Raw genomic sequence first — 13,342 nt, 5'->3', positions numbered from 1 at the left:
CTTTTATGCAGGATCTCTCAGAGTTTATTGTGTTAATATTAATGTTAATTTCTAAAAGAATGATAGAATAGGCAGCATTATATCCCAAATCAGTTTAAGACAAAGATTTGGAGGAATTTGCTTTTTGAATTGCCACATGAATACTAGGTTAATTAATTAACTAAACTAAACTTCCCAGAGAATGATATTTGATTTCCAGTGAGTGGAAAACTTACCAGCTGTTTCTATTTTAGGAAAAATAAAAAACACATTATATAGTATTCACAATGAACTAGTAAATCTTCGGTCATAAAATTTAATCCTTAGATTAACTGATCATATTTCATCAAAACTTGTATTTCAGCTTGCTTGAACATACTTTAATCTAGTTACCTTATTGTATCAGCTTGTCTGACATTTAATTAACTATGCATAATTAAAGAATAAAAACCACATTTTTGTGCAGGGAAATCATATGGAAATTACCATTCACTCCGGCCAGCATCACAGTTGCAGTAATACTGAGAATCAATGCAGTTCCCCTCTAATCCACAAGTACACTTTTGAGCATCAGGCAGAGAACCTCCCCAGTAAGTGTGTGTTTCATTGGTTCTTCCAACCCACCAGCTCAGTGGGGTTCCATCTGAAAGACAAGTATGAGAAAGATGACATCTACTTTGTCCCTCACTACCACCCTCCTCATATAGCTCCCTTTACTCCCAGGTGTAAAGTATGTGTGTGTGAGAGACACAGAGAAGATGAGACTATACTTAAAAACTTGTATTTTACCTCTGAAACAAAGATGTTTCTTTAAGCATGCTAACCAATGTTTTCCCCCCAATATTTCAATATCCAGGCTTAAATGATTCCCATCTATTTTTCTTCTATTAGAAATCAGTCAGTTGCATGTGATGTATACTTTCTATAGAAATAACATTCAAAACACATTCACCATTAAAATAAATATCAGAGTAATTTGCACACTAAAGATAAAATGTATTTGAAATTATGAAATGTTCATTGAGAAAGTTTCATATTATACAAAGACACTGATTTATCTCATCCCATCTTTTTTGCTACCTGTATATCACACATTTGGAAAGATGTGGTACTCTCTTTCAGGACTTATGAATTTTTGGAGGTATTTGTTTTTTTTGCATTGGATGTCCTGACTCTTTATTTGGAAGTTAAGGAATGACATTGATAGGCATTTCTCATCTCTAAGGTCAGAGGTTTCTTATGCAAAGAAACAAAGTGCCCTGGGTCAACTACAGCTCTGACGAGTGCACCTCCTCCTCAACACTTACAAGGATTAAATGATAGAGCCAGACACTAACTTCGATCTACAGAACTGCATGTTAGAACAAGGGATGCTGCCAGGGGTTGCGCAGGGTTGGGGGAAGACTGGGGTGATGGACTGCATATCACAGTAAAGTTAGGATAATTTAAAAAGCAGGTGTCAGGCCACCTATCTTAAAAAAGGAAGGGGGTCAGGAGCCACATGTTGCAGTCATCACAAATTAGGGCATGAGGAAAATGAAACTGGATAAACTCAACCAGTTTTTTAAACATGCTTGGTCATTTGGTGCTGTTTTTCAAATTTCAATAGGTTGTTACCATTGGAATATGAATTGAGATCTGGAACTTAGCTTCCACCTTACTGCTTATTACAACTCAATTATAACTCATTCATAGATAAGATCTCTGCATTCACTACCACCACCGCTATCCACCACCTGCCCCTCTGCCAAAAAGAAAAAAAAAAAAAGGCAATCTGCGAAAATTTAAAGGGGAATTAGTATCAGGAATCTTTTTAAAATATGCTAACAGCTTATCACTACAAAGTAACAGATATTTCAAAAATTAATATACTCTTCTTGGAATGCCACTTTAAAAATTATCGACTTCACCATTAAACTCTCGCAGATTAAAGAGCAAAACACTCATTCTATCCTAATGTGCAAATGTAAATTTACATCTACATCTCCCACATTCCCCATAAAGTAGTAAAAATAAATTTTTTAGAAACAGTAACAAAAAGACGTAAGGGGGGAACTTCTAGACTGATAAACGATCTTGTAGACTTGTCTATCCCTGCTATTTCCACCAAGGATAATGACACATTCTGGAAATAATACAGAAGACAACGGAAGAGGATTCTGAAAGGTAGAAAGAGGAAGGTTAGGACCCCAGGACTGGAAAATACAATAATGTAACTTAAACAAAAATTCTGAATTGGCTCAAGAATAGAGCGAAAATACAGAGAATAGAATCACTGAACTTTAGGACCCATCAATAGGCTTTATCTAACCTGATCAAAAAAGAGAAAACAGACTGAATATAAAAAGAACTGAGCCATAGGATCCTATCAGACAATATCAGAATCTCAAAAAGAGAGAAGAAAGTATGCTGAAAGAGTACCAAAAAAATACTGGCTATAAACTTCCCACATAAGGTAAAACATATCAACCCACAGATTTAAGAAGCTATGCAAGCCCAAAAAAGGTTAAACCCAAAAATATCCACCCCAAGATCCATCATAATTGAACTTATTGGAAACAAAACAAAAAAATCCTGAAAGCAGCCTGAGAGAAGAACACATTACCTGTAAAAGAACCCTAATTTGAATGATAGTAGATTACTCATCTGAAATTATAGAACTAGAAGGAATGGCATATTTTTTTCAGGGCTGATAGAAAAGAATTGTCAACTATAAATTCTATATCCAGAGAAACTATCCTTCAAGAATAAAATGGAAACAAAACCTTTTTAACGCAAAAGAAAACTAATTTGTCGCTAGAAGACATTCCCTAAAGAATGGCTAAAGGAGGTTTTTCAAAAGGAAAAGAAATTATAACGAAGGATTCTTGGAACATCAGGAAAAAAATGAAAAGAGAAGAAATATGGGTAAATATAATAGACTATCCTTATCATTAATTTTTGAAATGACATGATAATTGACACAAAAATTGTAATACCATATGATACTCAAGACAATGATATATAAAAGTGGGGAAGATAAAGGACCCAAATAGAAATAAGGATTCCATATTTCATTATAAGAGTGAAAATACTTAAGTTGACTGTGATAAGTCACATATGTACACTATAATATCAAGCAATCAGTAAGAAGATTATAAAAATTAAATGTAAATGGTTAAAATATAACAAAAGTTAGACATTGGCAGAGTGCACTGAAAAGAAAAAACAACTAGAAATTTATAAGAAACTCACTTCGAAATAAACATACGCAGGTTAAAAGTAAAAGGATGGAAAAAATACACTCTGCAAAATTAACTTTGAGAGAAAGCAGAATGGTTATCTCATAAAACAAACTTCAGATCAAAAACACTAGAAGCAAACAGGGACATTACATAATGATTTGTTTTTAAAAAAACAGTCACCAGCAAGATATAAATGCATATGCAAGAAACAATAGACCCTTAAAAAATGAAGCAAAAATTGAGACTTCTGGGTTTCCAATCTGACATGACGCTAAGTGTCTGGAAGTCATCACTCCCATTCTCACAAGAGAAAAGCTGAACTAACTAAAAATAAACAATTCTTCTTAGATCCATTAGAGAGTTAAAGTCATAGGGCAAACATTACTCCTAAAGCTGCAGAGACAAGTGAAAACAGCATCACAGCTAATGGAGCCAAAGCAGATGGTGGAGTCTGGTAAAAGCGCTTACAATGTAATTGGGCAATTGGTGGATACCGAGCAAGGACAAGCTACAGAGATCAAAAACTCCTAGAGTGGGGGATAAGCCTCAGAGGGTCAACACACCTTCATGAGTTTTATCTCCAGGAAGAGCCCCAGCCAGTTCTCAGAATAAAGATAGGAGAAAAATGCTCTTATGTCTCCAGCAGGGGGAGGGAAGGAGTAAATATTTTTGAAATAAGCACAGAACATTATGTTCTCCTTAACAACATTCCAACCCCCCAAAAAACTAGCTTACTAGAGCCTAAACCACCAGGGAAATGGAAATACCCAGCACCAGCCCCCTCTACCCTTCTTTTCTCACCCGAGGGAAGGGGAAGGAAGCTGAGAAGCACTCTGAAGGTCACAGTCCAGGAAGACAGGTTCTCTAAAAGACTGACATAATCATAAGAGTATAGGATGCTTCCCCGGGTGCGGTGGCTCATGCCTGTAATCCCAGCACTTTGGGAGGCCGAGGCGGGTGGATCACGAGGTCAGGAGATTGAGACCATCCTGGTTAACACGGTGAAACCCCATCTCTACTAAAAATAACAAAAAATTAGCCAGGTGTGGTGGCGGGCGCCTGTAGTCCCAGCTGTTCGGGAGGCTGAGGCAGGAGAATGGTGTGAACCTGGGAGGCGGAGCTTGCAGTGAGACGAGATCGTGCCACTGCACTCCAGCCTGGGCAACAGAGTGAGATTCTGTCTCAAAAAAAAAAAAAAATGAAAGCTGTCAATTTTAGACCTTATTTAAGACAGAGTCTCTAGGGAAACTCAAATAAAACAGAAGAAAGAAAAATAAAAGAATCTTAGTGGAAAATTTAGCCTGTGACACCACAGTTATGCGAAGAGCAAAGACAGCCTAACTACTAACCAGATAATCATAAAACCTTACTTTAAAGGCCTCCTTACCTCAGTTCCTTTGCCAATACAACATGTCTGGCTTTCAACAGAAAATTGCAAGGTATGCTAAAGCCAAACAATACAATCTTATGAGACAAATCAAGCAAACATGCAGATATAACAGATTTGGAAATATCGGGTAAGGAATTTGAAATAATAATCAATATGCTAAGGGCTCTATGTTGAAAAAGTGGGGGCCACATGCAAGAACAGATAGGTATTATAAACAAAGATATGAAATCTCTCAGAAAGACTGGGAAGACTGGGAAGTGGTGGGGAAAGAATCAGTGAGTTTGAAGAGATGTCAATAAAAATTTTCCATTAAACACAAAGAGAAAAAGAATGAAAAATGAAACTTAATATCCAAAACCCATTGGATAATTTTTTTTTTTTTTTGAGACAGAGTCTCACTCTGTTGCCCAGACTAGAGTGCAGTGGCACGATCTCAGCTCACTGCAAGCGCCACCTCCCGGGTTCACGTCATTCTCCTGCCTCAGCCTCCCGAGTAGCTGGGACTACAGGCGCTGCCACCTCGCCCGGCTAGTTTTTTGTATTTTTACAAAAAATACAGAGACGGGTTTTCACCATGTTAGCTAGGATGGTATCGATCTCCTGACCTCATGATCCGCCCACCTTGGCCTCCCAGTGCTGGGATTACAGGCGTGAGCCATCGCACCCAGCCCTGTTGGGCAATTTCAAATGGTGTAACCTATGTAACCCATAATGGAAATACCAGAAATAGAAGGAAGAGAGTGAGAACCAGAATATTTAAAATAATGACAGTTGAGAATGTTTCAAAATTAGTGACAGATATGAAACCATAGGTTCAGGAATCTCAGCAAACACCAAGCAGGTTACCTAGGCATCTCATATTCAAAATGCAAAAAATCAAAGACTTTCTTAAAATTAAAATAAAATCTTTTAAAAAAAAATTGAAATAAACCAGAGTAAAATAAAATACCTTACCTATATAGCAGCAAGAATGAGAAGTATGCCAGATTTCTCTTAAGAAACCATGCAAGCAAGAAGAAAGTGAAGCGAAATATTTAAACTGTTGAGAGAAAACACACACTAATATAGAATTCTATATCCAGTAAAATTATCCTAAATAGTAAAGTAGAAGTAAAGACTGTCTTAGACAAATAGAAATTGAGGAAATCTTTCTCCAGTAGACCTACCTTGTAAGTCATGTTAATAGAAGTTCCTCAGAGAAGAGAAAAACAATATAGGTCAAAAACTCAGAAATACATAAATAAAGGTAGGAGCATTAGAGAAGCAATAAATAAATTTAAAATAAAATCTAGTGTCTTCTTAATTGATGTAATAGGTAACAGTTAGTTCTAAATAATACTAACAGTGTATTGGGTGATTATGGCTTATGAATAAGTAAAATGAATGATAGCAATGTAATACAAAATAAGACAGAAGGATTGGAAATACTGTGTTATAAAGTACCAGCACCATTAATGAAGTGGAATAGTGTTATTTGAAAGTAGAATATTATAATGTATATTTCATACTCAAAGGCTACCACTAAAACAATTACAAAGAAATGTAATTAATATTCTAGGAGAAGTGAGGATACGGAATCATACAAAATGCTCAATTAAAACAAAAAAAGTGAGAGGGGAATTCAGGAAAAAAAGAAGAAACAAGGGCAACAAATAAAAAAGAGTTACAGTATGTCAAATATTAATCCAAGTACCAATAATCACTTTAAATGTAAACAGTCTAAATATACCAGTTAAGACAGAGGCTGTCAGAGTGAACAGCAACAACAACAACAAAAACCTTGGTCCACCTATATGTTGTCTACTGAAATCCTCTTTAAATATAAAATAGCAGGTAGATTTAAAGAGCTAGAGAAAGATATACCATGCTAACACTAACCAAAAGAAAGCCAGAGTATCTAAATTAATTTCAGACAAAGCCAACTGCAGAGCAAGGAAAATGATCAGAGATGAAAAAGGGCATTACACAATAATAAAGGGGTCAATATAACAAGAAGACATAATACTAGTTAATGTGTATATATCTAGCAACCAGAAGAGTCAAAATATATTAGGAGAAAACTGATAGAACTGCAAGGACAGAGAGACACATCCATTATTACCACTGGAGACTTCAACACCCCTCTATGAGTAAGTGACAGACTTAGCAAGAAGAAAATCATTAAGGATAGATTTGAACTGAACAGCACCATCAATCAACTGGATCTAACTGAATACTTCAGAATTCAATTAGCGTTACAGAATACTTTATCCACACACTGCAGAACACACACTCTTCTCAAAGACAAACGCACAATTCATTAAGTTAAACCATATTCTAGGCCACAGAACACTTTACCAAATTTAAAAAAATAGAAATCATAAAAGGTATGTTTCTGAATCAGAATGAAATTAAACTAATAATAGCAGAAAGAGAACTGAAATATCCTCAAATACCAAAAAATTTAAAAACACATTTCTAAATAATAAAACATGGTGAAAGAGAAAGTCTCAAGAGAAAAAAAATTTTTAACTAAGCCAGTAATTAATAACCTTCTCAAACAGAAGGTACCAAGCCTAGATGATTCACTGGTGAATTCTATCAACATTGGAGAAATAAATGATACCAATTTTCCACAATCTGTTGCAGAAAACAGAAGCAGAGTGACTATTTCTTAACTCATTCCATGGGCCAGCATTACCCTAATACCCAAACCAGCAAAACCTTACAAAAAAGTAAACTGCAAACAAATCTCTCTCCTGAACATGGATGAAGCAATCCTTAAAAAATATTAGCAAATTGAACCCAACAATGTCTAAAAATAAATACCACAACCAAGTGGGATTTACTCTAGATATGCCTTTAACATTAAAAAATTAATTAATATAGTCCATCAGATCAACAAGCTAAATAATAAAAATCATATGCTTTTAGTACTTTCTGCTCAATTTTTATGTAAACTTAAAACTGTTCAAAAATATAAAGCCTATTAATATAAGAAAACTGATGGAACAGAATGGAAAAACAGATCCACAATTATAGTACAGATTTCAAAATGTCTCTCTTAGCAACTGATAGAACTACTGGACAAAAAGTCAGCAAGGATACAGAAGATCTGAACAACATAATCAACCAACAGGATCGCATTGAAATACATACAGAATAGTCCACTTAAGAATAGCAGAATATACATTTTTTTCAAATGTCCATGAAACAATTAGAAGACAGACCATATCCCAGGGAACAAAACAAACCTCGACATACTTAAAAGAACTAAAATCACACAAAGTATATTCTCTAAGCATAATGGAATCAAACTGGAAATCAATACCAGAAAGACAAAACGGAAATCTCTAAACACTTAGAAATTTTTAAAAATACACTTCTAAATAAGCTATAGGTCAAAGAATATGCTTCAGAGAAATTTATTAAAATACCTAAATGAAAATGAAACTACATGAAAAACTAAATGAAAATGAGAATACAACTTATCAAAATATGTGAAATGTAGGTAAAACTGTGTCGATAGGGAAAACTTAGCAGTAAATGCTTACATTAGGAAAGAAGAAAGCCCTACAGCAAATAATGTAAGTTCTTACTTCTAGAAACTAGAAAATAAAATTAACTCATACAAGCTGAAGGAAGGAGATAACAAAGAGCAGATGTCAATAAAATTTGAAACAGAAAAATAATAGAGAAAATCATGAAACGAAAATCTAGTTCTAAAAAACAGTAAGACTGAAAAGACTGACAGATAAAAAAAGATGAGACAAACTATGAATATGAGAAATTTAAGTGGCTATCACAACAGATGCTACAGACATCAAACGAGTAATAAGAAAATACTATAAATAATTCCACACAAATCAACTTGACGATTTAGATTAATGGACAAATTTCTGAAAAAGTACAAACTACCACAATTCACCTAACATGAAATAGGTAATCTAAGTAATTATAACTCTTAAGGAAATTGAATTCATAATTTAAAATGACTAAAAAAAAAAAAAAATCTCTTGGCCCAGATGGTTTTACTGGAGAATTCTTTTTTTTTTTTTTTTGAGATGGAGTCTCGTTCTGTTGCCCAGGCTGGAGTGCAGTGGTGTGATCCTGGCTCACTACAACCTCCGCCTCCCAAGTTCAAGCAATTCTCCTGTCTCAGCCTCCTGAGTAGCTGGGATTATAGGCATGCGCCACCCCGCCCAGCTGATTTTTGTATTTTTAGTGGAGACGGGGTTTCACCATGTTGGTCAGGTGGGTCTCGAACTCCTGACCTCAAGTGATCCATCTGCCTTAGCCTCCCAAAGTGCTGGGATCACAGGTGTGAGCCACCCTGCCGGGCCTTACTGGAGAATTCTACCAAATGTTTAAAGAAAAATTAAAGTTGATTTTACATAATCTCTTCCAGAAAACAGGAGACTAGAGAATGCTACCAAATTTATTTTATGTAGGCAGTATTGTCCTGATACTGAAACCAGATAAAGACAATATGAGAAAAGAAAACTACATATCAATATCTCTTATGAATTTGAATGCAAAAATATTCAATAAAATGTTAACAAACCAAACATATTTGAAATGTATTTTTTGATTTATAAATTATGGCCAAATGGGAGTTGCTCTAGTTATGCAAAGCTGATTCAGTATGTCAACAGACAAAAGAAGAAATACAATATTTTAATACCAATTGACACAGAAAAGACATTTGACAAAAATCCAATGTCCTTTCAAAATAAAACCTGTCAGCCAACCAGGAATAAAAGGGAACTACCAACATAACGTGGGAAAAAAGAATGAATGCTCTTCCCCTAAGACAGGAAGCAAGGCAAGGACGTCTGCCCTCATCACTCTAGTTCAACCTAGTACTGAAAATGTAGCTATTGCAGTAAAGCAAGAAAAATAAATTAACTCCATACAGATTGACAAGGAAGAAATAAAGCTGACTCTAATTGCAGATGACATGATTTCCCATATAGAAAATCTCAAGGAATGTAAAAAAAAATTAAGTTCAAAAAAGTAAGAGGATATAAGATTAGTATGGAACAGTCAATTATATTTCTGTATTCTAACAACAAACATATGTAAACAAATTTAAAGCACAACAGCACTTACAATCAATCAAGAAACTAAATAAATGCCTAAGCATACTTATAAAACATATAATCACTGGATGCTAAAAATTACAAAATGCTGAGGCAAGAAATCAAAGATCCAAATAAATGGAAAGATATCTCATGTTTGTGGATTGGAAGACTCAAAACAGTAAAACACCAATTTTCCCTACATTGAGCTATTATGTTTAATGTCACACCCATAAAAATTCTAGCAAGAGGTTTGTAGACATAAACGAATTTATTATAAAATTTACACAGAATGAGGAAAGTTGCAGACTTAAAGAATCTTGAAAAAGAAGAATAAAGCAGGAGGAATAAGTCAACCCTGCTATACAGCTACCATGTTCAAGTCAGGGTGATATTGGTGGAGGGATACAAATTAATGAAACAGATAAAGAATGCAGAAACAGACCCACCACACAGGTAAGTTCAAACAATTTCTAACACTATTTAAAATGCAATTCAATGCAGGAAGGAAAGCCTCTTCAACAAATGGTTCTGGAGCAACTGAACATTCAGAGAGTGAGAGAGAATCAACTCTCACATCTTATATAAAATGTGTCCCAAAATAGGGCATGAAATTAAAACTGAAAGATAAAACTATAAAACTTTTAGGAAAAAAATTCAAAAAAATCTTTGGAATTGGAATTTAGGGTTAGGTAAAGAATTTTTAGAATTGACATGATGTGTACAATCCATAAAAGGAAAACATGATAAACTGAATCTCATCAAAATTAAAACTTTTGAAAAAATATTTGCAAATCACATATCCAACAAAGGGCTAGTATCTAGAATATATAAAGAGCTGAAAAGTCAACAGTAACAAAACAAATGAATCCAAACAATCCAATTAGAAAATGGAACAACAACAAAAACACATTCACAGACATCTATCTCACTGAAAAGGATATACAGATGGCAAATAAGCATATAAAACACGCTCAATATTATTAGACATCAGGGAGACACAAATTAAAACCACAATAAAGATATTACTACACACTTACCAGAATAGCTAAAATAAAAAATGGTCACAACACCAAATGCTGATGAGGATGTGGAGGAGATGAAATCCTCATACACTGTTGGTGGGAAGGGTACAAGCATTCTAGAAGACAATTTGGCAGCTTTTTATAAAACTAAGTATGCAATTACCATATGACCCACCAATTGCACTTTGGGGCATTAATTCCAGAGAAATGAAAACTTATGTTCACACAAAACCTGTACACAATGTTCATAAAAGCTTTATTCATAATAGCCCCAAGCTGTAAACAGACAACCCAGATGCCCTTCAGTGAGTGAATAAACTCTGGTATATCCATGCCACCGACTACTAATCAGCAATGAAAAGGAACAAATTACTGATACACACAATTATGCAAATGAATCTACAGGGGATTACACAGAGTGAAAAAAAATCACAAAGAGTACATACTATATAATTTCGTTTACATAACATTCTTGAAATTTAAAAAAGTCCATAGAAATGGAGAACACATTAGTGGTTATTAACAAGCAATAGGAGGATTTTTTTTTTTTTTTGAGACGGAGTCTCTGTTGCCCAGGCTGGAGTGCAGTGGCGTGATCTCGGCTCACTGAAGCTTCGCCTCCCGGGTTCACGCCATTCTCCTGCCTCAGCCTCCCGAGTAGCTGGGACTACAGGCGCCCGCCACCACGCCTGGCTAATTTTTTGTATTTTTAGTAGAGACGGGGTTTCACCGTGTTAGCCAGGATGGTCTCGATCTCCTGACCTCATGATCCACCCGCCTCAGCCTCCCAAAGTGCTGGGATTACAGGCGTGAGCCACCGTGTCCAGCCCGTAGGAGGAATTCTTGTGCTGATGGAAATACTGTGTATCTTGACTGTATGGATGTCAAGATTCCGGCTGTGATACTGCACTATACTTCTACAAGATGTCACCCTGGGGTGGGGGAACTGCTTAACGGTTACTCGGGTTCTCTCTTTTACTTCTCACAAGTGTATGTAAATCTACATTTATCTCAAAAAATTTTTTAAAAAAAATATCTTTTCAAAAGAGGAGAAGAAATAGGGAAATTATCACTGACAGGAGTAGAATATTCCATTTCTTGTGTTATTTTAGCCCCTAGCCCAGTAGTTTCCAAAAGATTACCTGGCGATTTTTTTTAAACAATTCCAAATCCAAGGCTACACTTCATTCAATAACAACGAACTAACAAATAATTAAGTTCTGTAATGCTAACTTTGGAGAACTGGGAAGGAGAGTTTCTTACTTACTGAACTTATGTAAGCTATCTCATTTATAAAAGAAACCCCATGAGATCAGTACTACAGGATCCATTTCATCAAAGAGGAAACAGAGTCTGAGAAGGATTAAGGAATGGCCAAAATTTCCGTAGCTGCTAAGTGACAGACTTAGCATTTCAACTTCAAACTTGGAATGCAACGAGACCTTTGCTCTTTCTACTAGATTGGCTGGCAGGCATCCAAAAGAGAGAGGGATCACCCTGGGAAGGGACCCCGTTGCGGATTCCACAGGTCTAGCACAGTGGGTAAGATTTAAGAGTGTGAGGGCCGGGCGTGGTGGCTCACGCCTGTAATCCCAGCACTTTTGGAGGCTGAGGCAGGCGGATCACCTGAGGTCAGGAGTTCAAGAACAGCCTAACCAACACGGTGAAACCCCGTCTCTACTAAAAATACAAACATTAGCCGGGCGTGGCAGCCAGCTATTACGGAGGCTGAGGTAGGAGAAGGGCTTGAATCCAGGAGGTGGGAGTTGCAGCGAGCAAAGATCGTGCCACTGCACTCCAGCCTGGGCGACAGAGAGGCGAATCCAGGCAGAGGAAATGGTCTGGCATATTCCAGGGCCTGACTGGCCAGGGCAGATTAGGGAAGGCAGTGCAGGTATGGGTTAGTGGATCAGCGCAAACCACCTTCATATGACAGTCATATACCACTTTCAACTTAACAAAAGATTTTGTACTGAAAATTTAAGAGTGAAATTAAAGTGGCTTTATTATGCTACCGACATATACTTTTTGTTGGTTTTTTTAAGACAAGGTGTTGCTCTGCTGCCCAAGCTGGAGGGCAATGAAGCAATCACAGCTCACTGCAGAGTTTCCAAAAAATTACTTCCATTTATGAAGATTAAGGTATACGTTTCTCAAGACATAATTTCAAAAAAATGAGACACCCACTGAAAAAAGTTTTTAATAACATTAGTAATTATTTCACCCTAGGCCACAGTGAGAGTAGCGGGGCTGAGGAAAGGCAAACTCAGATAATCTCAAGGGAGGAAACAAACGTTCCAGGTAGATTCAGAGGAAGACTTTGAGAAGAGTAAGGAGGTTACTGGTTCCTACTGGTCTTCATGAAGAACTCTGCTATACCCAGCCTGCCCTACAGCCATCATCCCTCAGTGTGAATGGAAAGCTAAGTCATAAGTTATTAGCAAAATTTCCCTTAATTAAAAAAGGACAAGTCACTAATCCCGCATATGAACGCTGAACGGTCAAGAAGGCGCTCAATTGCTCTTTTGTTCCATCAAGAGCGGGAAGAGAAGGAGCGAGCGGTCAGGCCTTTGAACTACGCGCCACGGGAGTGACCCTGGCCTGTTCTCCCTGCAAAGGCACCTCGCAGCCCGAGAGCCGCGCCCCGGCCCACGTGCCCCTGTG

General features: G+C 36.4%; 1 protein-coding gene across 1 annotated transcript in view; it reads right to left on the bottom strand.

Moving 5' to 3' along the window:
* The window catches only part of CNTNAP3 (contactin associated protein-like 3), a 251,219-nt gene that overhangs the window by 47,540 nt on the left and 190,337 nt on the right, over positions 1 to 13,342 (bottom strand). Inside the window, exon 13 of the mRNA XM_011927535.1 lies at positions 466 to 622. Coding sequence (XP_011782925.1) covers positions 466 to 622 — 157 coding nt within the window. The remainder of the gene's footprint in view (positions 1 to 465; positions 623 to 13,342) is intronic.

Source organism: Colobus angolensis, unplaced genomic scaffold (genome assembly GCF_000951035.1).
Source record: "Colobus angolensis palliatus isolate OR3802 unplaced genomic scaffold, Cang.pa_1.0 Scaffold72, whole genome shotgun sequence".
NCBI lineage: Eukaryota > Metazoa > Chordata > Mammalia > Primates > Cercopithecidae > Colobus > Colobus angolensis.
This window is presented reverse-complemented; position numbering and strand designations above follow the sequence as displayed.